At 41.4% G+C, this 24,864-nt stretch overlaps 1 protein-coding gene across 1 annotated transcript; it reads left to right on the top strand.

The window, feature by feature from the left end:
- The first annotated feature begins 1,763 nt into the window (after nt 1-1,763).
- Nucleotides 1,764-24,845, top strand: vwde (von Willebrand factor D and EGF domains). Its single transcript, XM_083760433.1, has 31 exons — nt 1,764-1,977; nt 4,076-4,266; nt 7,901-8,132; nt 8,712-8,798; nt 9,722-9,954; nt 10,571-10,660; nt 10,981-11,128; nt 11,311-11,528; nt 11,819-11,892; nt 12,008-12,281; nt 12,534-12,730; nt 13,090-13,946; nt 14,810-14,946; nt 15,289-15,456; nt 16,471-16,575; nt 17,109-17,223; nt 18,235-18,491; nt 18,897-19,116; nt 19,456-19,593; nt 20,221-20,442; nt 20,972-21,340; nt 21,827-21,922; nt 22,006-22,101; nt 22,383-22,478; nt 22,627-22,722; nt 22,834-22,929; nt 23,096-23,191; nt 23,279-23,374; nt 23,515-23,610; nt 23,919-24,016; nt 24,122-24,845. The coding sequence occupies exons 1-31, from the start codon at nt 1,902-1,904 to the stop codon at nt 24,134-24,136; spliced, it is 5,289 nt and encodes a 1,762-aa protein (XP_083616559.1). The 5' UTR covers nt 1,764-1,901; the 3' UTR covers nt 24,137-24,845.
- The last annotated feature ends 19 nt before the right edge of the window (nt 24,846-24,864 follow it).

The following is a 24,864-nucleotide window of genomic DNA, read 5'->3' as shown; positions in this document are numbered from 1 at the left end:
TATGACCCGGACAGCTTTCAACCTCCCACAGACTGCATTTGTTGACATTGGCAGTTTATTTAGGTGACTGGGACTTTGTATATGGCCTGAGAAAAAGGTTCAATTTGCAATGTAGAACGTTGTGCATGCTACAGTATGTGAATGGTTAAAACTCATAACATTAACATTGAGGTAGTTATTAATTAATTGTATTATTATTGTTTCACAGGTATTACAATACGAAGATGTGTGTAACTCTGCTTTTGTAAATGTTTCTCCATACCATAATTGGCTGATTGATTGTATACTTTATAACAGCACAAGAAAGTACAGTTCAATACAAGGTCTGCTAAGAGGATTTAAACCCATTACTCAACTCAGCAAAACAACGTACAGTATAGTCCTACAGTACTAGGCAAAAACATCTTATAAACAGTTTGAAATAAACTGGGGCCAGTTTCGAATAAGTGAGTTGAAAGGAAATGCCATATTATGTCCCCCTCATCCCATGTTTATCCTTTTATGTTTTTAACCAGCACTGATCTTATAGGCCTACTTGCTTTTATTTGTTTTTGTTTTCTTGAATAAAGATTGTTCCTACTTCCTAGTGTTTTATGTAAAGCACTTTGGGTATTTAGAAAAGCGCTATACATTTGAGCTATTATTATTTATTTATTTGTTATATTTATAACATTAAAATCGTTATTTTTTCATGTAGCCTACTCACTGCTCTACCTGATTTGCTGCCATTGTATGTTCTTTGATATTGTTTGATGATGTTGTGTTTTTTTGCTTTTGTTTTTATGCTACTTTTTCTGCATTTCTCTTTTTGCTGTTCTGTAAAGCAATGTGCTGCATTTATGTCATGAAAGGTATATATATAAATAAAGTTTATTTATTATTATTATTATTATTATATTGGTAGAAGGAGGTCAATTTCAAGTACTGACAAATACATTTGTCACACTATAGGCTTATGCTACTATTGGCCTGTATTATAAAGTCTCCAGTTCCAACAATGGCATTATATCTCAGGGATAAGGCTTTAGCCTACTTGGCAGTTAAAGTGTGAGAATGGAAAAAAAAACATGTTTGACAGAGACCCCGATGTGTGATATCTGGTTTATCCAAAGTCCCACGCTTAGCCTTTGGCTAAGTCAATTTCCCTGAAAAATATGGTGTGACTGTGACATCTGTTTTAGTGGTTTATAGTAGGCCCAGTGACTAATGAAATATTACATGCATGGCTAGTGAACAGACATCCTTATATCATTTGTCTTTTCCCACCATGCAGTAACAGAAAAAAACTGATAGCCTATATGTGTTGCACTGCTGTATGTATTCAGTTCATAATGTGAAATTCTAAAGCTTTTTGATTGAACGCCAACTATTAGGCCTATCTAATGTTAAAATAAATATTTAAAAGTAAAAAACGTCTTGTTCACCGCACCCTGACGATGAGTGATTATAATAGACCTAATGCTTTGTGTGTGTGTGTGTGTGTGTGTGTGTGTGTGTGTGTGTGTGTGTGTGTGTGTGCGTGCGCGCGCGTGTGTGTGCGTGCGCGCGCCTTGCACGTTTACTGTGTTTTTTTTAACGTTATTATTAGTATTACCATATTAAATGGATTTCTTTTTAATTAATTTATGAATGTATAACAGTATATAGTTGCAGGATTGGGTCCAGATAAGGTGTACAGCTGAGCTGGACGCTCCTCCTAATGTGTGATGCTGTTGCCTCACGGAGTTGGAAGCAGCGCTGCTGTAGTCCGGCGTCCCGGACAACTCCACCAACTCATGTGGCAACTATCAAGAGCTTCTTTGACCAATCTGGAATATATCATCTGTTTGAGTTGGGCGAAACGACCGAGTAGCCTATCGTAAAACTGTTTTATAGTGGCCATTCTTGTTGGTTGCCAGACAATGAGATTTACACTTGTTTTGAAACTTCTTCCGTATTTAGTGTTTTTACTTTCTAATGCAACGCATCCTCAAACAGGTAAGTAGCCTACAGTGAATTGTGTATTTGGATTTTGGAACCCAAATAGGCTACTGTTATTTTCATACAGTGTTTTGACAGTTTTCTATTTTTATTGTTGAAGACTTTAAGTTTTATAGCTAGCGAATACGAAACTAAGTTGGATAACTGCATGTTAAAAATGCGAGATAGGCTACAGTGGATATAAACTCGTGTGTGTGCATGTGTGTAGGCTTTTTAGATTGTCAAAATGATTTTTCTGGTCCAACTGTCCGTCTACAAAATATCTTGTGTGGCATTCTTCTTCGATAGCTTCCCATTCATCATAGTGCTGTCATCCAAGGGCACATACCTCCATAGTCTCACGGTCACTGTAATCTATTGTGCTGTCAGGGAAAGCAGAGCCCCTCTTTTTGTATTTTCACCCACATGGGCCTATGACTCCTGGTGCCAAGGTGGGAAGAGCATGCCCACTCAGACAGGGAAACGAAACGACTATACCTCGTTGCCTGTGAAAGTCCTCGTCCATTACCAGTGCATGAGAAGGAGTGAAGTGACCAGGTGCTGCTGCTGAGAATGGATGTCCGGACAGCTCTGACAACTCCTGTCATCTCCTGCAGCAGCATGTCTGCTTGACGCCAATATGTCATAGTTAGCTGGGCTATCACTTTTCAATTGGCTACTCTGGTCTTGGCCCAAGCTTCTTCTTTAGTGGCACACCAGCAGAAGCAAGTTATGCCAGCAACATTTACTTTATAAAGGATGTCTACCCTATTTAATTATTTAGTTATGGTCCAAACAAATAGGTTGCACTCCTGTTTTAAAATTACATTTGCCTTGAAAGTATTGGCTTTCTTTGATGACATGCTAATCAAAAGCTAATCAAAATGTTTTTTTAAGGCCCTTGAAAAGCAAGTGCCTCACGTTTGCTTCCTCTTTTAGAATACCTCTTATGTTAACCCATATCTTAACATGGACCATATGGGCATTTTGAGTCATGTCCTGCCAGCACTGAAATGATTCTGTTCAACTTTGAACCACTTTAATCATAATGATGTTTGGTTTGGATACAGCTTAGTTTTTTATCATTATTGAGGAAGCCACACTCTGAAACTGATACTTCATGCTGGGTACTTCCAGTTCCCAACTAAGACAGGTCCCAGCTGGGGTCATTTCATTATAAGGATCCATTCATAACTAGTATAAAGGAATACTTGTCAGTTGCAGTAAACACCTGCAAACCCATTCTCTCCAATAGAGAAGGCAAACCATATAGATAAAATACCATAAAATACAATGGTCATACTCTAAACATGTCATCAAAGGCTTAAGTTACCAACTACCCTGTTGAGACGTGAGAGAAACTTGTAACTAATTTTGTCTTCAAAGTCGATGGGGTTTTCATACAAAGAATAGCTTTGTTTGTCAGAAGCTCAGATGACCTCCGGTGATTATTATGCTTATTCTGACAAGGATATATGAACTATGTCAAAGTTAAGCAAAAAAAGAAAATCAACTAGGTGCTCAATGGAGGTGCAGATATATGAACTATGTCAAAGTTAAGCAAAAAACAAAAAATCAACTAGGTGCTCAATGGAGGTGCAGAAAACGTTAAAAAAGTAGGCCGGTGCTTCAAAGATCAAAAGAACAAAAATGTTGAAGAAAAGGCGGCGATCCGAGCACTCAAAAAAGTATAAAAAATGAGGAGAGGGTGTATGTAAAATCAAGGTACTTTATTAATAAGTGTTAAAACGCCAACATGTTTCGACTCACAAAGGAATCTTCATCAGGGCAAGTAGGAAGAAACATGTTGGCGTTTTAACACTTATTAATAAAGTACCTTGATTTTACATCCACCCTCTCATCTTTGTTATACATTTTTGAGTGCTCGGATCGCCACCTTATGTCAAAGTTAATTTGACTCTGAAGCTTGGCCATATGTTTGCAAATTGTACCCAGTTTTGATGCTGAACAAAATCTGTGTGATATTCTTCGCTCTTCTGCCTGTGTGTGTCAGTACAAAAATGATGCTTTAATGAGACTTCTGTGTTCATCCAAACTGCTCGTTGATATAGACATTTATCCAGTACTTATACTGACACTTTCACTGGTTCTCTAGTGCGCCCCCCTGAATGTGTTCCAGGAGGCCACGCTCTGCTCCAAAACCCCTACCGCAGCACCACTTTCAGCTCCAGTTGGCTACAGCAGTCAGCCCTGCAGGACTTCATCTGCGACCACACTCTAACACCAGGATGGTACCAGTTTCAGATATTTGACAAGCCTGCCAGCATGCCCACGCAGTGTGTTGAGGTAAATAACATCTTCTCGTTGATAGCTAACATTGTGACAAAGGAAAAGCACAGAACCTAGAGACGACATGGCTGGAAGGAAGGCCAGACCTCTACACTCTACAGTATGTTGTAGATAAAGATTAAATTAATTGCCACTTTCTAAAACCATCCTGCTAGTTCCACACACACACACACACACTCTGAACTCCTAATTGCTCCCGATGAGCATGTTGGTGCCTTGCATGGTGTATGAATGTGTGTCTATGTAAAGCGCTTTGGATAAAAGCACTATATAAATGTGCCATTTACAAGTACAAGCCACACTCTCTCATGTTAGGATCACGTAGCAAGACAACTATAGAGAGTATGCGCGTGACATCATCATCATACCAGGAAGTTATGCGGAAATGCCTACTGAGTGGCAAAAAACTACTTTCTGGCCTTGACAGCCCATACATCCAAACAGAAAAGTCATATTTGATTGCATTACATTACTTTAATCAACATTAAATTAACTTTGTCACTCACTTTGCCACTCGATCTGTCATTCACTTTATGCATGCGCATACCCTCTATACTATTCCACAATCTCCAAATGTTATCTCTCTAGGTCGTACTCAGACGAGCCTTCCATCGTTGCTTCCAGTCATCCCAGTTTTCCATACATCTGGCCAGCTCGTTGGTGTTTTGCGCTCCTGCGTCTTTCTTGAGCACATCCACATATGTTAATGTGGAACGTCCTCGTGACCGGTGCCCATGTGTTGGTTCCCACAGCACTACTTTGCTGGCAGGCAGCTCTTGGTGCATGTCTTTGGCAGTGTCCTGCTAGTCTCATTCTCCCGGCTGCTATTTTCTGTTGTCTGGATTAGGAGCTGGACTGACTCCTGAGTGAGGAACGGTCTAATTTGTGTATGTTATAGAGTGTGAATCTACAGGATCGAGTGACAGCTGTGATGTGTGTTTTGAGCTGACTGTCCACCAAGGTTCAACACCAAGGTTCCTGGCGTAACCAGGGCGTTGTCTACGGAAATAGTTAGCTCCCGCATAGGGCAGGACTTAGCTGGGAAGAAGAGAAGCTCAGTCTTGTCTGGGTTCAGCTTGAGGTGGTTGGAAGACATCCACTGTGAGATGTCAGCCAGGCATGCAGTGATGCGCTCTTCCACCTGAGTGGCAGAGAGGGGGAAGGATAGAAACAGTTGTGTGTCATCGGCATAGCAGTGATAGGATATATTGTGAGCAGAGATGATAGTGCGAAGGGATTTAGTGTACAGTGAGAAAAGGAGGGGACCAAGTACAAATCCCTGTGGGACCCCAGTTTGGAGGGTTCGGGGGATGATAGCAAACCTTTCCAAGGTCCGGTTGTGGAGGTAGGAGGAGAACCACCATTGATGGCCTTCCTTAACGTGTAGTCCAGGACTATGAAGAGAAAGTGGGCTAGGGTGTCCCCTTGAAGTGGTCAATCTCCTCACTGTTGCCATCTGGGGTCACCACCTTGGCCCTTGTTCCTGTATACATGGTCTCTATTGCCAGTCAACTGGGGAATAAATACAGTATATGATGGTATTTTGTAAACAAGGTCCTCATAGGCAGATCGAGAGGATATTGACCAGCTTGAAGCTGGTAAAAAAACACAGTTATCCATTCAGACAGACAAGACGAGAGCTCTCCAAAAGTAGCCGCTCACACCCCACAAGTTAATCCACAAAGTAGCAAACGTCATATGGAGACATATAAAATATAAAACTATATGAACACAAACATGCATTAACATGCGCAAGCAGGGTACAAGCATTATTATTGAAATACAGCAGCACACACACCTTAGAAATATTATATCAATGCATTAGATACAACAAATTTGCAATAACAGTAGTTAAGAACAAGAATAATTCATAAGAAGCATTATTATAATATCTAAGAGATCTAACATTGTAGGTTAATCCATTCAGATGGGGGATTTAAATTTGAATGCGTGTCAACCAATTTTTTTTTTTTGTCATCAAAGTTTTTTAATGATTTTAAATAAAGCATACAAAATCCACATGACTTACACAAAAGAAAAAGACAAGAAAAAACAAACAAACAAAACACACCTAGCAGTCAAAAAAAGAAAACCCCTGGACAACACCCCTCCACACTCTGTTGTTGACACTCGTGGTTATATCATATGTAATGTACAAATACAAAATGTTACAACAATCCTTTGATATACAAATAAAAATAGTACCCAATTTATTTTTAAATTTCGGGGTTTAATAAAGAAAGGGTGCTCAGTATGCCAGGTTATATCGTGCTGTTTAGTGATTTGGAAATTGTTTCAAGTAATAAGGAAAATTTATTTGAAAGCAAATTACAGCCAGTGAGTGAGAAAGAATGTCTTGTGTGAGTGGCAGTGGTGGGTTCTATAAGGGCACCTGAGGACAAATCCACAGAGACTGTTGTACATTACATTTAGAGAGTAGATTTGTTATGTGATAACTGTGAAATGATTATTTTTCTAACCCGGAGGGTGAAACAGTTGATGGACCGATATAATACAATGTGAACACGTATAAGACATCAGGTCTCTGGCCTTAGTTAAACTGAAGTATAGAGTTTCCCCTTATCGTACACAGCAAATAGTAATGGTAATGCCTTATGAAGCAGGTCAACTATGATGAGATGTACTGTACATATGTGTAGGTGTGTTTGATTGATGTGAATTGATACAGTATGTGCCTGTGATTTGTGTGTGCGGATGGTGTCTGTCTGTTCATTTTTACTGTACGTTTATGAAGGAGAGTGTGGGCTGGAATGTTGCTCATTTCCTCTGGGGAGCCTGCTGTGTCCAGCCTCTCTCTGGATTCCTCCCTCCCTGGTCGATGATTGTCCACAGAAGTGTGTTCTGGAAGGCTATGATCATGTGTTATCATAAACCAGGATTAAGTGAAAGTCATATTCAACATAATACTTTGTTTAATCTACAGTATGTGCCCCATTAACATACCGGCCTGAATACATATTATTGAACAGTTTGAATTGTTAATAGAAAACAATTGTGTTTGAACACAACCATATGTTTTAGTCATATACCGTATACGTTATATATGTATATTATAATCACACACCAAGCATTTCTTTTCCCTTGGTGAAGGGAGTGATTAACGGGCCAAGATAAGCTTGCACTAAGTGGTCAGCTGTTGTATCTTCCCTACGGGATGTTAAATTTAGGGTGAAGGTTAGGTTGTTGTGATGTTGAGGTTAAGGTTAGGCATAGTATTTAGCCAATCACAGGGACTCTTTGCTGGGTCTTGCCAGATTGAGGGCACAAAAAAAGACACTGATAAAACGAAAACGGAACACAGAGAGTGGAAACAGCCCCACAGCCATTTCTTAAGAATAGTTTTTGGCTTTTCTGCCTCACACAGCATTCATTGTTGCCCACCACCGTTGGATAAGCTTGGGCAATGACAAATACCTGGGTGATAGTGTAGTGGTGTTAGTGTGTGTGTGTGTATATATATATATATATATATATACTGTGTATATATATATATATATATATATATATATATACATATATAATATATATATATATATATATATATATTTACCTCTTCTACTGTTTTCTGGTTGTCTGTCTGTCTCCTCTGTCTCTCTCCATAATCCCCTAGGTGAACCACTGTGGTACTCAAGCCCCGGTCTGGCTCTCCCTGGGTGAGGGGGAGTCCTTGCCTGGGCCGCTGGAAGTAAGGCAGCTCACAGCCTGTGCTGCCTGGCAGTTCTTCCCAAGCGCCAGCAAAGACTGCTGTCTGTTCCGCATCCCTGTCACTGTTCGCAACTGTGGGGATTTCTATGTCTACCTGCTCCAGCCCACTCAGGGATGCATGGGCTACTGTGCCCAAGGTAAGTTTGTATAGGTTTGTAGGTTCAGTCAAGCAATCAGTTTAGTCAAACACACATTCACATAATGATGATTCCCACAGAGCAGGGCTTTCCTTAAGTGCAAAAGGTGTGACGACTGTGTGCATAAATATAGTCTGTTCAATAAGTGAAGTCGGAAACTATTATTTGATGTCCTTGCATTCATATTGATATTGTACTAAAGTATACACCAGTAAGACGCCCTGAGGGCGAGAAGCGCTGAAACAAAGCTTCTTAATACGGCACAGTTGAGAAGCAGGAGTTAAACTATTAATCTGGTGTCAGTGAGATGTAGATTTGCTGGCCGGCTCCATATATGCAGATGTAGATGATCCAGTCTTGTCCATGTCGTGATCTTCATATAATCATATGGAGACTGCCATATATGGAGCGTGTCACGAGGCATGATGTCACGAGGTGTGATGGACTGACAACCATTATGGACATATGGACATATGACAACACCTAAGCCACAGGCACGCCTCAATAATAACCTTTTAATTTAATGAAACCTCAACTCTAGTTTTGAACTCCTATTGAACTCCTATTGTCTGTCTACAGCATCAGAGATATCAGATGTCTCCTTTCCTACGGCGGCGGCACCCTGTGGTCCTGATGAGGCAGACGTGGACGCCGGATCATGTAAAAGTGAGGATCATCCTCACTGCTGTACATACTGTATGGCCCACTACCCCGGCTCTCATGTTAGGATCCCACTGCTGTACATATGGCCCACCACCCGTCTCCTCGTGTTAGGAACCCACTGCTGTACATATGGCCCACCACCCGTCTCCTCGTGTTAGGGCGAATACCAAACAATCACAGGTCAGACAGTTGCCATGTGGCAAGGAATGCACCACTGGCCCCCTCGCTGCTGCTCTTAATGAGCTGAGCATGTGTACTGTCGTCCACAGAGCTTTGTCTCCATGGTAACAGCCCTCAGCCAGGTCATGAATTATCCCACTGTAGATTTCTTTTGGGGGGACTACAGAGGTGTTTTAATTAGCTATACTTAGTTCATTCACTTATTTTCCCTCTACAGTATAGTAATATAATAGCCAATCTACAAGCTCACAACGTGTTGCAGTGTGACATGTTGTGAGCTTGTCTGCTATCTGCTATTTTCTCTGAATGTTCCCTCCAGAAGAGTGCTGGGGACCATTCAAATGGTTATAGGGATAAACATGTTGCTGTGGTGATGTACCTGTGTTTATTGTGCTATTTTCACTACTACAGTTTACATATCATCGTAGAATCCTTTTTTTTTTGTCAGAAGTTAATTAGAGGATAGCCCCTTGAGATGCAGCATCTCATTTTAGAGGGGGTCCTATAATGAAGTATGTAGCGTTTATTTTGATAAAGTGGACAGTGAAAGCTGTCAACGTTGTGACCAGTGAATAAATAAATGAGGTTTCTCTCCAGACCACTCCAGATGTTACAAGTTACAACACACAAAACACAATCTGGAACAGAAAACATCAATAATGCCCAGAAACATCAGTACCATGCAGAAAAATACAAACAAGTCCTTACATGTTATCCCAGCCCTTATCTCTCCTTCCCCTATCCAGCCGAGCAGCCTCGCTCTCCGTCTGTCCCCGTGATCACATCTGAGCTTTCTGGCAGTACCACCTACCTCAAGTGCAGTTTTGAGGGTCCCACCACCAACAGTTCCCTCGGTTATGTGGTCGCCTGGTCCCGCCTGTCCCCTGAAGGCAGGAAGGAGGAACTCAAACAGGAGACCACCATGCAGACCTTCGCATTCATTGAGTTGGATGGCTTCAACCTCCGCCTGGGGGACAAGGTCTGATGACATGTGGATTGTACAGGTGTTGGCTAGTTTAACACGTGTAACATTTTAAGCCTATCAGAGGTATAATCATTAGTTTGCCTGTTTTCTTTTCAGACTCTTCCCATGCAGCGTTTCAATATTTGAGCATTTCTATGAGGCAAAGGATCAAATTAACCAATGGCTTTTGAAGCCCATTGTTAAAATAAATCACTAACTGATGTTGAAAGAGTTGAATGAGACAGAAAACATAAAATAAGGTTGTAAAACTGAAAGCCATAGATATAAATATCTTTTCATACAATATTTCATACGATGTTTCCCAAACCTTTCTTTTTTTTTACCACAGTTGGCTTCCCACACACTAAATTAGACCTATGAAAAAAACATATGGCTTGCGCACGCATATGTGCGTGCGTGCGAACTGTTATGAGTTTATTTGTAAATCTTAGAATATGTCAATAAAGGTTGCCATTTGTGAACTGGCTTAAACTATAAAAGACCTTTAATACCTCCTGATTGTGTTGCTTCAGACTGTTGCTTTGTTCAGTTTGTTGCAATCTGTGCTCTCTCTCATCATCTCCCTTTCCCCTGTTTCTCTCTCCGTCCCCCGTCCCCTCATGTTTCTCAGATATACTGCATCAGTTCGTGTTTCTTTTTGGACTCTCCAGACATACAGGGAGCTCCAGTAGAGAGTCAGGAGTTCTTTGCTGGGATCAGGGTATCTAAAATGGATGTAAAATGTTAGAATTGATGTAAAATATTAGGTGTGTGTGTGTGTGTGTGTGTGTGTGTGTGTGTGTGTGTGTGTGTGTGAACTCAACTGTTATGAGTTTATTTGTATTTGTGTGTGTGCTTGTGGTGTGTGCATGGGTGGGTGCATGTAAAAAGCTTTTGATATCTTACTGTACAGTATGTTGAATAATGACAGGATTTATTGTCCTGACTGAGCTATATTTGTCGTCACAAATTATGTTTATAATAGGAAACGGCACATTGTAGCATAGCTATCACACACTGTTAACAGTAACTATGTTTCAGTTAAGGCCCACAGTGAGCACAGTGTCTGAGGACGGGAGGCAGTATGAGCTGATTGTGGAGAGCACTGTTGCTATCCCCTGTCTGGGAGATACCTCCACCTCTACAGAGCAGTGCACCCTCACCTTACAGCTTAGCACAAGCAATCAAGGTTAGATTCTTCATAATGTAAATGTAATGTAAATGTAACAATACTGTCACTGAATACTGCAATTCGAGTACACTGCTTTTCGTTATTTGCTGACGGCAGGCAAACATTTATGGTTGTCCTTTACATTTATCCTCATTGACAAATACAATGTTTAAGTGTTGGATGTTTGCTCCTCTATACAGCAAGTGAAGGAAGGCTGGGTCCAGATCTGTTTCTGTCTTCTTGTGTGGTGGACTTGGCCAGTGCCCCCTGTAGGAATGGGGTGTGCAGTACAGCTCTGATCCACTTCAGCCCTGTTGTTGACTTTGTCAAGCATGGAGACAGGAGCACCCAGATCTCTGTCAAACCTATTGTCACAGACAACTTCCTCTGGAATGGATACTCACCAGCGCCTATTCAGGTACAGGCAGATTTTTAAATTACTTATTTTTCTTCTCCTGTGAAATGGCATTTACTCCATCTATTGGGTTTTTCACACTTAGCCTTGGGATAATCTAAGTCCTAGGCCTAGGCTATGCACAAGCCAAGGCTAACCTAACCTTGTTTCACACTCATAATATTATGTATTAACCCAATAACCCACAGTTTAGAGTAATTGCCTTGGGTTAAAGATCCACACTTCAATTTGTCTTTAGAATACTCACAGTACACAACTTGTGTTTTTTTGTTTTGTTTTTGCCTTGTATTCAGATAGTAGTGAAGGATGTACCCTCTGCATATTGCTACGCTTTCACTGACCCTCACCTCATCACATTTGATGGCAGGTACTTAAGTCTCCTGTTGAGCACTGTAGGATATTCCTTTTTATAGTAATATGCTGAAATGCATTATATGATTGCATACATACCAAATAATGCCTTGTTTTTTTGCTTATTCCAGACACTATGATAACTACCAAATAGGCACTTTTGTTCTGTACAAGAGCAATGTGTCGCCTTTTGAGGTCCACGTCCGGCAGTGGGAGTGTGGCAGTGTGGTGCACGCCGCTTCCTGTGTGTGTGGCTTTGTGGCGAGGGATGGGGGTGATGTCATTTCCTTTGACATGTGCAACGGGGAAATGGGTGAGACAAAACCAAACCTGTCCGTCAAGAACAGAGACTTGGGCAAGAGCGGCATTCGAATCACTGAGTCTTACCGGGGACGTAAAGTCACTGTGAGTCTGACAATACAGTACATTCAACAAGTTTATGTAGCGCTATAACATAGCATAGAACTAAGTCATTTACCATTGAACTGAAACCAAGTTGCATTTTCAGCCTCCAAATATAATGGATTATCAAAAATGGATAGACAAGAACACAAAGTAAAACTGTATTAAATGATCAAAATTCTACTTTCAGCTGGAAGAGTATGTGCAACTCTACAATACTGTCATTATGATTTGACATGTTTGTGAATGCCGCAGGTGACCTTCTCATCTGGAGCGTTCATACGAGCTGATGTGTCTGACTGGGGGATGAGTCTGACATTGCGAGCTTCCAGTTCAGACTGGGACCACACCGAAGGGCTTTGTGGGACATATGATGGACAGTCGGACAATGACTTCCACTCAGCAGGGGGCAACACGTTGGAGGATATACATGGTTTCCTTGCTGAATGGAGGTTAGAATTACTCTATGGTAGATATCTAGTAGTCAGAGACAATTGAAGCCTTCAGAGGGAGATTCCGATGTACCATATTCATTTCATTAATCAATTTCATTATACAGTAGTACTCAAATATAATTGGTCATTACACATTTTGTACGTGCAAATGTGTATACTGAAAGCATACTATTTTTTGTTACCGTGTGTAAAGAAGAGAAAGAAAAGAAAATTTCAACAGTTCTTTAAGGGTGCAGCAGTTTCTCCTGATTGTTTTATGCAGATGGATATAATGTACTACTACTGTATAGTTAGAGCTTGGCCTTAGGCCATTCTTGTCATTGCTTTCATGGCAGTGCTGTTTTCCCCCATGCCAGGCTTTCCCCAGGTACCAGTCTGTTTGACACAATTCCGTCCTATCAGAGCACTCCAGCCTCCCACAAGTACTGTAGCTGTCAGTCAGAACCCCACCTCTCAACCCCCAGGACCCGCTCTCAACCCCTCTCCTCCTCTGACTCCACCTGCTCTCAACGTAGTAATATAAGACTCCGTAGCATCATCCCCACATTAGATGTCACAGCTGAATATATTAAATCAGTGGAACTGTTCAGTGGCCAAGAAACAGCAGGACTCTCTGACGGGCACAAGGATGGAAGCCCCGCCGCACAGCCACGTGGAAGAGCCCCCAGGAATGGAGCATCAACCGCAGTCCACCGCCAGACGTCCAGAGCCAGACGACAGTCCTACCAGTACATCTCCCACCCAGCACACCAGAGCCTCAGCCAGGCTGACTTAGAAGGCTTTACCTACTTCTTCCCAGAGGACCATGAACCAGTGGGACTCCCTGAGGCCTTTTCTCCTCCAACATGGCCCACTCCTTCTGGACTAACCCATCGGCAAGCCAGGGCCCACTGCCAGCGAGCGGTTGCTAACTCCAGCATAACGATAGCATGCGGACGCCTACTAGGGCGGGCATTAGTTGGCCGTGTTGTGGCCATGTGTGTTAGTGACCTGCAGCTGAAGGATGATGAGACATGGGCCAATGCAACATTACCACTGCTGGAGAATGAATGCGAGAGGAGGCTGATGGAGGAGAGGAGGATAGAGGGGCAGTACCAGGAGGTGCTGTCTGCCCTCAAGTGTCCCAATCTGTGCAGCGGGAATGGCCAGTGTTCTGACTGGGGCTGTGTGTGCTTCCCAGGATTTGGATCCTATGACTGCAGTTTGCTGTCTGGTAAGAAGTGTTATAGAACTGTACATCCCTACACAGGAAAATATTAATAAATGAACACTGAGGATTATACATTTTGTTGAGGTGCGATAGCCCCTCCTATGTCCAGTTTTGAGTGTTCGTGTAAACACAAATATTGTGTAACACAAACGTTGAAGACGAAGGTGAGGACACAAATTCTGATTGGCTGGAATGAGATAATGTATGATGAGGTACGGTGATAAGATCGCCCCTCACTTGGGTTAGGGTTAGCAGACTGCTACTACATTACGCAAGTACATTTCATTCAGTGTCAACAGTGGCGCACGCACGCATGCACGCACGCACACACACACACACACACACACACACACACACACACACACACACACACACACACACACACACACACACACACTCTCTCACACACATTTGGTGCATATAGGCAGAGCAATTGTCATATGAATTAATGTGGGCTACAGATAAGACTTATAACGAATCAAAATGGGGTTTTGGGATAAAAAAACTACAGGATTCATGAAGACTGCTCATAATTTCGAAATGAGCAGAATGTTTGTCTGGTCACCCAGTTACTTCTCTAATATTATGTTATGTTTGTTAGTCTATAGTCTGACTTCACATGTAAATTCAGATTTGGATCCTTTGATTCCAAGCTTCTTACAGTAAAATGAGTGCATGTATTTTAGCATGGTATTAATGTCATTGTCAACCCTAGCCTAAGATTCTGACATTTTCAAGATTGAAAATGTCAGAATTCATAAATACATCTACGCGAGTCTAAATCTTAGGCTTACCCATTGAATGACTAAACCACAGTTTGTCTAGACAACATTGTCTGTGTTTTTGTTGTTGTTGATGTGGTGAAGACCAGATCCCAGAAATCACTGAGTTGGAGAAGGATGGTCTGTGTGACATTCGACAGGGAGACTGTTCCACCATCCACATATATGGCCAGGGATTTAAGGATTCCTATGAGCTCAAGTGTGAGTTTGTTAAAGAAAAGGTACTTTGGTTTTATACTTCTGTGATGAGTATTTATTATGAATGATGTGCACTTCATCCTATAAAGGTTTACTCTAAAGGTAAAACAAAAGCTCTTTTATCCAGTCAGGAGAGAGAAGAGAACCTATTTATCAGCTTCAATTTTATAGTGTTTATCTTTTATATGATAGAGCAAATTAATTTTATAACTTGCATATGACTGGCTCACTGACAATATTCACTACAATTAATAATGAAATAAATGTATTAAAGGTATACATTTACTCTCTCTCTCCCCTCCCTGGTCATCTCTACTGTCATTCTACCCTCTCCTCCATCCCTGCTTCCCTTATTTGTTTTCCAGTTTGTGGATGGGGAATGGGTGTTGGATGATCCCCAGTTCGCCCTGGCCACTTTCCTGGATGTGACGGCTCTGGAATGCCAGCTCCCCCTGGAGGACAGACAAGCTCTTGCAGGCTTGGACCTGGAGACGGCCACACTAGACAGACCTCTGGCCCGGTGGCAGATCAAAGTCAGTTACATATTGTAGCACATGCTGCTCATGTCTCTTCACTGATTCATGCTTTTATTGCACAGCTTTGTCGCTCAACAAAAATTACATAATTAATTTCAGTTGAAAATACTGTACATTGTTGTTGTGCAAACAGTTCTCCCTGGGTCTCCCCCGCTTCCTCTGGCTGTACTCTGTTTCTTTTCCCTCCCATACTTTCTCTCCATCTCAAAACCAACTCCTGGATGTGATGAGAGCAGCCAAGTTTAGATCTGAATAGAGAGATCTGTGCTGAAAACGTTGCAAAATAGTCACAGATGATGATAGTCTACTTACGAGCTGCTGCTATGGAACCAGTCCACTGAGTACAGCTGTGGAACAGAGGCTTTATTCAGTGTTCAGAATCTGAATTGTATTGTATTCAACAGTGAGAAAAAATGGAGAAAGGGCAGTGTACGCAAGTGCCATGTGGCTGCAAGATGGCAATGCCTGCTCGTGCCTTCTCACAGCTATCAGCTCATGTGAACATTTATCACCATTTCAGCCGTCACAACTTCACAGCAATAGCATGCTCGGAGCATATACTGAATATGCATCCCTATTCTGGGCATGTCATAATAAGTGAAAATAGACAAACAATAGGTGAACTTTCTGCAAAGATAGGTGAACACTCGATAAAAATAGGCAAATGTAACGGAAATAGACAAAAACTCAGCGAAAATAGCGTGTAAAACGTGTATATCGGTTATTTTCACTATTTGACATACAACAAAGTATATAAGGTTTAGTGGTTAACTTGTTATCTATTTTCCTGGCCTTACAATGAAAAAATCAAATGAAAGCTTACAGAAAAAAACATTTGACTTGATTGATTGATTTGCTTTGAATAGTGGCTATTATTACTTTCTCATGTTACATTTTTAAAGTGAACTTCTTGAGACTTCTTTGAGTAACTTACAATAACTTAATAGTTTATAACCATTTAGGAATCTCGTTTCCCACCATTTGACAGCACTCAACCCTTACCGTTCACAGGTGTCTAATGATGGCTATGGCTACAGCAATGCCAAGATTCTCACACTGTATGACGGAGCCTGTCAGATCTGTAGTCTCAACTCTGAAGTACTCTGTACACTGAGGGTAAGTATAGCAGTAGTAGGAACTAATTCTATGCTGTTGAATTGTAACACATAGCATTTAGGACAATTTGTCAAACATGAGGACCTACTGTAAGTGGCACGATATCCAAAACTGTCTATGGAAACAATTTGCAACGATATGATTTTTTGGTCAGCAATGGTCTTCAGTATTAAAAATTGTACTCAGCGATAACATTTAAAGAGTTTCAGTCTAACGTTCCATTGTGAAAAACATCATACATGCTAATACAATTGCTAATACAATTTTCAACTGAAATGGGGTTCTGTTGATCAGAAAAGATCTGCTAGTAATTTTGCGTAGGGAGGAAGTAAATACTACACACATGGGTTGAATGCTTAGCGGGCGAATGTTTGGCAATCAGCTTGTTGGGTTTTTCTTACTACTGGATGTTGGTCACAATTGAGTTGTTTGCATGGCAAGTAACTGTATTATACTGTGTCAATTTGTTTAAAATAAACATTGAATTTGATTTAATTTCAGTCTCATTTCAATTTGCTGCCTTTATTTCCTAGGAGAAAACTTGCAACATTGATGGTCAGTGCTATGCTGATGGGGACCACAATCCCAGCAGTCCTTGCCTGATATGCCGACCAGAATCTTCCAAACACACATGGTCTATTGTAGACAGTATGTACAACAAGAACAAGCTTTTTCATATTTCACAAAAGTAATATATAAAATGATCAGACAGATAATAATTATGCTGCATTCTTTTTAGACACTTAGAAAGACAGTCAAATTAAAGATCCCTTTCCATGCAGTTCTGTCTGCAGTTCAGTCAGTGTTGTTCCGTCACTGTACCTGGAATTATGAGACAGAAATTGATAGTTGTAGGGGCACGGTGGCACAGTTGGTAGTGCTGTCGCCTCACAGCTAGAAGGTCCTGGGTTCGATTCACGCTCGGGGCGCTGTGGGTCCTGGTGGCGTGTTTCCTCCTCCTCAGTGCCCATACCCGAAGGCGGGGTTGGCGAAAGGGCCTTTCTGTGTGGAGTTTGCATGTTCTCCCCGTGTCCCCTAGGGTAGGTACCCTCACAAAAACATGCAGTAATCCTGGTCTCTAAACTGCCTCCCCCTGGCCAGCCGGGACGCCTGATGGAGGGGAAAGGAACTGGTTGGAATAACGTGCTCCTTCCACGCGCTACGTCCAACCAGGGAAACTCCCCCCTGTCAGGTGTAAAGGAGCAACTTGGACACTCAAGGAAGGAAGCATGAGTTAAGTCCGTTGCTCTCCCTAGGTTGGCGGAGGGTGTGTAGAGCCCAGGATCACATCACAGGATGATTGACACAGGGGTGAAAAATGGGTTACAAAATCGTGGGACAAAAAATATAAATTATAAAGAAATTGATAGTTGTAATTATAGACCATCTTTTCTTTATTTCTTCAACTTAAAATTGCACAGACAGTATTCTTCTAAATGTATAATAATTTATAATTTTACGTGAGATTCATCAACTAATGCCACACAACATACATTGTATAGTGTGTGGTAATAAATAATGTCATATGTGCTTGATGTGTCATCTTTTACTCATTATTTATTAATACCAGTGCATACAATATCCATTTAAACATTTATCCATTAATTAATTCATTAAATTACTCCTTCACTGTCACGCTTGCTCATTCCACTGCACCAGAGAATGCACCTCCAGAGCTCCAGTCGCTCCCGTCTGGCATCCAGTCCTTCCAGGGAGAAGACTTTGTCTACCAGCTACAGTCCCGGGACCCCGAGGGCTCATTGGTATTCTTCACCCTAGAGTCCGGTCCCGCAGACGCATCACTGTCTCCTGCTGGTCTTCTGGCCTGGAAGGCCAGCACCGACACGTCTGAAACACACACCTTCCAGTTCACCATGACAGATGACTGCAATGCTGAGACCAGGGCCTCTGTACAGGTATTGGTGGGAGTTTATGTGCATGTAATGTCTTTGTAACAATTGAGTACGTGTTGCATCTATATCCATATACTGGCATAGGAAACCATTTATAGACATTTTGAAACGCTTCCAATCTCAAATTCAAAAGGTTTGTTTGTAGTCCTTATGGCACAGTTGTTAGTTACCCACTAGAGGGAGCTCAGTGTGTGCAGTCTGAATGTGAAGACTACTAATGTAAGAAGTGCATCCAATGTTCACTTGCTGAGTAGCTGGACAATCTGATAAACCACAAGCATCTGCATAACACATTTCCCCTCTTCTTAGGAGCCAGTGAGCCACTGTGGCCATTTCAAACTGGATTCTAAAAGATGAATGAGTTAGACAAACAACCAAAGCCCTGTTTTTGTACCCCATTCCTCCCAGGTGTCTGTGCACTCCTGTGACTGCCTGAATGGAGGTTCTTGCGTAACCAACATCAACTTCCCCACTGGCAGCGGGCAGTACCTATGTGTTTGTCTGGAAGGATTCAAAGGGGACAGGTGTGAGGTGAACATTGATGACTGTAAACCCAACCCCTGCAGGCTGGGTCGCTGTATAGATGGCCCCAACTCCTTCTCCTGTATCTGTCCCCCTGGGATGACAGGTAGCCTACTTGCATGCATAGTTTATTTTTATTTTTATATCATGCTGTTGTATTCCTGTTGTCCCCTTTTGTGCATTAATTTGCACAAAAAAATAATCAGAATAGCTTTGAAGAGCATTGAAGTTACTGGATTTCATCTTCATGGCATTAGCTCAAGGACAAATCATTAACTAATAAATCAAGTAAGCAACATAAACAAGCTGACACAGAACAAATGGACAAACTCAGAGTCAATGCAAGGTGACAAAGCCAATAGACAATACAATAGCACGCTATACATAAAATATCACTAAACAGATTTGCTGTACGTTAATTAATTGTAATATTGCATGTTTTCAGGTCATACATGCAGAGAGGATATTGATGAGTGTGTTTCCCAACCATGCGTCCCTGGAGTGGGTTGTAACAACACACTGGGCTCTTTTGTCTGTGGTTCCTGTCCACAGGGCTACAGCGGTGATGGAAAAAGCTGTTCACGTAAGTCTAGACTCCTCTCTCGCTTTGAATGTTATGAACCAGCAGGTCACTTAGCGCTCAATTGCAATAGAGCCAACAGGCTTGGCTGGAGCCTACTGCATGTATACTGGCTGCGATTAGGAAACACGGAAGTGAAATTACTGCCGTCGAAGCGAAAACAATCGTGAAACTGACTTACATGGCCGGTTAAGACTGATATGAGGTTAGGGAATTACGTGGCCGGTTAAGACTGAGGTTAGGGTTAGATTTCGTGTTAGATTTAGTTAGATAAATTTAGTTAGATAATAGTTGGACAACGTGACCAACGTCCGACATCTCTGCGCTGGCTCGATTGCTTTTGAGTGATAAGTATCGGTGAGTATCGGTTGATTTTCACACAAATCTGTTGCTCTCCTCCATGTTTCATATCATATTACAATACATTTTTAGAGATCTTAGACTGACTTGAATCTGGATGATGGCAGTGGTAGAATAAATTTAGATTCATTGCAACAACAAGCAACCTACAGGAGTGCAAAATGTAGGCCTACATCCGCGGTGGGTGGTGCAGGGACTTTACAAACCTGGGTGGAATTCGCAATGACTAATTGGGAGATTTAAAAAACAAACTCTTTCTGTTTTGTCAAGGTAACACAGAGTCCCTTGGCAAGGATGTGCTCACACCAGCAAGAGTACCCCAGGGTTCAGGCAAAACCAAACCCTCTGGACATTCTCCTTGCTCTAGAAGGCCATGTCACCCTGGTGTTCAGTGCTTTGAGAGCACCCACGTCTCAACGGGTTTCATCTGTGGACCCTGTCCACTTGGGCTCCAAGGGAATGGACAGACATGCAGCAAGAGTTACACTATAGGTGAGAATGACACAATTATTGTAATGTATCATTGATAATAATAATACTACAACAATGGCATGGCAGCACTGTCAGAGATTACATTCCCTCCCAATCATAACTTAACCCGCCTGTGCTTTGACCCCTCTGGTGAAGTGGATAGGAGGATATCGGAAGAAATAAATTGATAGATTGTGTTTTTTTAGTTTTTTTAATATATTAGCTTAGCTCATTGGATCTGGTAAGAATAAATAGTTGCGCAGCAGTGGCTCAGGAGGTAGAGTGTCCGTCTTGGAATCGGAAGGATCCTGGTTTGTTCCCCGGCTCTTCCTCCTCCAGATGAGCAGTTTGGTCCCATTCATGGTGCTGTGAATGCTGTGAATGGTTGAATGTGAAATACATTGTAAAGCGCTTTGGATGAAGACACTATATAAATGCAGTCCATTGGCTAACTCGTGCTAATTTCACCAGGAAATAGTTTCTCGTTCACATCTCAAGGTGATGTGTGTACATTTTCAAGCCCTATCTTCTAACTTCCAGTGTTTTTCAGGGCAGAGAACAGTCTCCGGCAGAGCAAATGGAAGATTTCAAGTCACAGAACCAGATTCCAGCAAAGAAATCCCTGCCATCTCATCTTCATCCTCACCGTCTGCACCCAGAAGACCCCTTGACAGAAGGACAAAAACAGAAGCATACATCGTTTCTACAAAGAGGGTGTCATCTGCAGACAGGAAGACGGCAACCAGCCCAGTGAGCCAAGCGGTCACTGTTGTGTCCTCCCCCACTGTCTCATCACATATAGTGACCTGTGCTGACTCTCCTTGCTTCTCCGGTGTGCAGTGTGAGCCCACGACCACAGGATCCTTCAGGTGTGGCCGCTGCCCCTATGGTTACACTGGGGATGGAATCACATGTAAAGGTAGCGTTCAGTATCTTCTTGAGCTTGCTCACTGAACTACAATAGATTCACAAAAGTTACTTTGGTGTACAAGGGTTGATCAAAACTTTCCATGATAGTTTATTATATTCTCTGCTTGTTTATGATAATGGAAGTTTATTCCCATATCTTTATCAGGAGAAGTAATACCATAATGGATGGATGCCTAGAAACTGTTTTCTTTTTGAGCGGTGGCACACCGTCTCCATCATGTAGCTTTGTGTGTTCCTATGTCTGTCTGTTTAGGGTACCAACAGGTGACAAAGTGGTGCCGTTGAGCTTCACACTGTGCACAGTACGAGTACAGTATGAGTACATAATCGTACAGTACTGTACAGTACCAGTACATACTCGTACAGTACAGTACGTGTACAGTACTTGTGCAGTACCGTACACTGGCATACAGTACGAGTATAGTATGAGTACGAATACAGTACAGTACGAGTACAGTAAAGTACTTTTTTTCAGCTGTTTGCAGGTATCAATGTGGAAAGAGGATGGAATGTACTCTTCCCAACACATGCACTTGCAAAGAAGGTTACACTGGATACAACTGCCATATAGGTGAGAAAGAGAGGGAGGGAGAGAGAGCAGAGGCGAGTGAAATGACCAATGTACCACCTCTAAGATCTTCCTTTTCTTTCTAGCGGTATGCCGGCCTGACTGTAAGAATCAAGGGAAGTGTGTGAGACCTAATGTTTGTGATTGTCCTGTGGGCTACAATGGGCACACCTGTGATGAAGGTAAACCGAACACGCTGTCATGGAATACGGAAGATAGTGTTAATCACTGCTCTGCTGTGTAACAAAAACTCACCACTAAAATGTCAGGGTGTTTTTTTTCTTAGGTTGACAGCTTTGTCATTTTAGAGCAGTGCAAGTGAATCAGAGAAGAACATAATTATTATTTTCATAATATAACATAACATAATTTCAGGACATGCATGGTTCACAACACAAATATTTCAATGCTTAATATAATATTGAATATGAATAGGACTTCTCATGTGTTTGTTGCTTTGTAGCTAGCTGTGAGCCACCTTGTCAACATGGTGGGACCTGCCTGGCCAGAAATCTCTGCACCTGCCCCTACGGTTATGTAGGGCCGAGATGTGAAATCAGTGAGGACTCATTTCATTACTCTGTTTTTATGTGATATAGCAATGTTATATATTAAGATGATTACAATACAAGTTTGGACACAGGTTTGTTTATCACTGACTATATGAGATAGAAGTGTGGATACTAATAGTTTTTCTCCATAATTAGTGGTGTGTAATCGACACTGTGAAAATGGTGGTGAGTGTTTTTCCCCTGATGTCTGCAAATGTAAGCCTGGCTGGTATGGACCTACATGTAATTCAGGTACTTCAGATGGCACTGAAAGTGGCTCAGATTCAGAACACATCAGTTATATCTTTAACAAGTTTAGGTGTTTGCAAACTTGGCATTTGAAATTCTCTGTATCTTCCATAGCTGTCTGTAGTCCTGTCTGTTTGAATGGAGGAACATGCATTAAGCCTAATATCTGCGCCTGTCCCAGTGGCTTCTATGGCGCCCAGTGTCAGATTGGTAAGACTTTGAAAAATCCAAGTTATTGTGCCCAGATATGGTATAGTAGTTAAGGCCCCTGATTCCATATCCATGTATACTTGCTGGCCTTGTATCAAATCCTCCTATTATCCCCCCTTCTCTTCATCCCATATGCTGATTCCATTATGCGTGTTATGTCTTTCAGCTGTGTGTAATCCCCCTTGTAAGAATGGTGGTCAGTGTATGAGAAACAATGTGTGTTCCTGTCCTGATGGCTACACAGGAAAGAGATGTCAAAAGAGTAAGTTTAGTTTGGTTTTATCTGAATGGATGTTTGATGCTATAGGACATCTCATAACATATTATAAATACTACATACGTGTTCCAGGTGTCTGTGAGCCCATGTGTATGAACAAAGGGAAGTGTGTGGGTCCCAACACTTGTTCCTGTACATCTGGCTGGAAGGGAAAGCGGTGTAACATACGTGAGTGACACCCTATATTATCTAAATAAATCATGCCTGTTTCCGCTCAAATTTAAGCCCCAAACCATACTCTGGAACTCATTTTCACAGGATGCTGTGTATATTTCACGTTTTCGTACATTAATCTGTTTTCTGTGTAGCTATGTGTCTGCAAAAGTGCAAGAATGGTGGCGAATGTGTGGGACCAAACACCTGCCATTGTCCAGTTGGTTGGGAGGGCCTTCAGTGTCAAACTCGTGAGTCTTTTGATCCCTTGGTGATACTCTTGAATGGTGAGAGGGACCCAAACACCATCCAGATGGGTGGGGTAAAAAAAAAGAAGAAAAAAAGGTTATGCAGCAGTTCCTTAATGTGCCATTATGGTGTGTGTATCTAAAGTGAGAAACGTATGTCCCTTTTTATTAGAATTTCACAATTTATTAAAAGTTCACAATTAAACACAACACAACACTCTGATATTTTCGGTGAATGTTTGCCCCAGAATAGTGATGCTAAGATGCATGTGGAACAATATCTGATGTTGTCCAATGTATTTCATATTTAGCGATCTGTAAACATCGATGTGTGAACGGTGGGAGGTGTGTCCTTCCTGATTTCTGCCACTGTCGTAAAGGCTACAAGGGACTCGCCTGTGGAGTAAAGGTCAGCACCTTTTCATGATTATACTGTCGCCATGTTGTTTTATTGTTCAATACAAAGTAGGCCTACAATACAGTTTGTATAATATTTGTGTCTGTATATTTACAGGCACCACATGCATGATGGAAATGAAATGCTACAATGAAATTAAAGTGACTACAAAATGCACAAAGCAAGAATAGCAAGTTTGTTTGTGTGTGTGTGTGTGTGTGTGTGAGTGAGAAAATGCCTGTTTGCTTGTGTTTTTGTGCATATTTAAACAATAACAGAGTGACTTGATATATTGCACTTGTCGTATGGTTCCTGTATATCACTACCTCAGGACTCGGAGTCGCACATCTGTTGCCTGCATTAAGCCTCAAAGCAGCTTTTATGCAAATATGTTATACAGAAGCTAGGTGTTACTACACAATATTATGTAATAGAAGCAAAATACAAATGAATCAGATGACATGTGCGATGATTCATTGATAAATACAAGATTGTTTCTAGATAATGATGCTTTTAGTTCCTACATTTTGTATTGTGTAGTTTGCTGTGTAATAGTCAAGTATTGCTTGATCTGTCACCAATGTGCACTGTTTCTCTCAAATCCACTAGCTTTGTTTTGCTTATGCTCATTATGATTAACGTTCATGTCACACATTCAATTGTTGTATTATGAACATATCAAAGACTGCATTTGTTTATTTTTTTGTGATTTAATAGTGTTTGGTTAATCTGTCTACATTTTGATTGTTATTCCACTGAAGACTTATTTATCAAAAATGATGACTTGTTGGTGTTCTACAGTATGCAGTTTTTTGTATTGTTTATTGTTAAAAAGATTATCTTAACAAACTTATGTTGTG

The sequence above is a fragment of the Protomyctophum parallelum genome (genome assembly GCF_964188405.1).
Source record: "Protomyctophum parallelum genome assembly, chromosome: 3".
NCBI lineage: Eukaryota > Metazoa > Chordata > Actinopteri > Myctophiformes > Myctophidae > Protomyctophum > Protomyctophum parallelum.
The sequence above is the reverse complement of the archived record's forward strand: the minus strand, read 5'-3'. Positions and strand labels throughout refer to the sequence as shown.

Coding starts and splice junctions, on each gene's coding strand:
- vwde (XM_083760433.1), top strand. CDS start 1,902: ATGAGATTTACACTTGTTTTGAAACTTCTTCCGTATTTAGTGTTTTTA. Junction 4,267..7,900: donor TGCCCACGCAGTGTGTTGAG/GTAAATAACATC, acceptor ATAATCCCCTAG/GTGAACCACTGTGGTACTCA. Junction 16,576..17,108: donor AAGTACTCTGTACACTGAGG/GTAAGTATAGCA, acceptor TTTATTTCCTAG/GAGAAAACTTGCAACATTGA.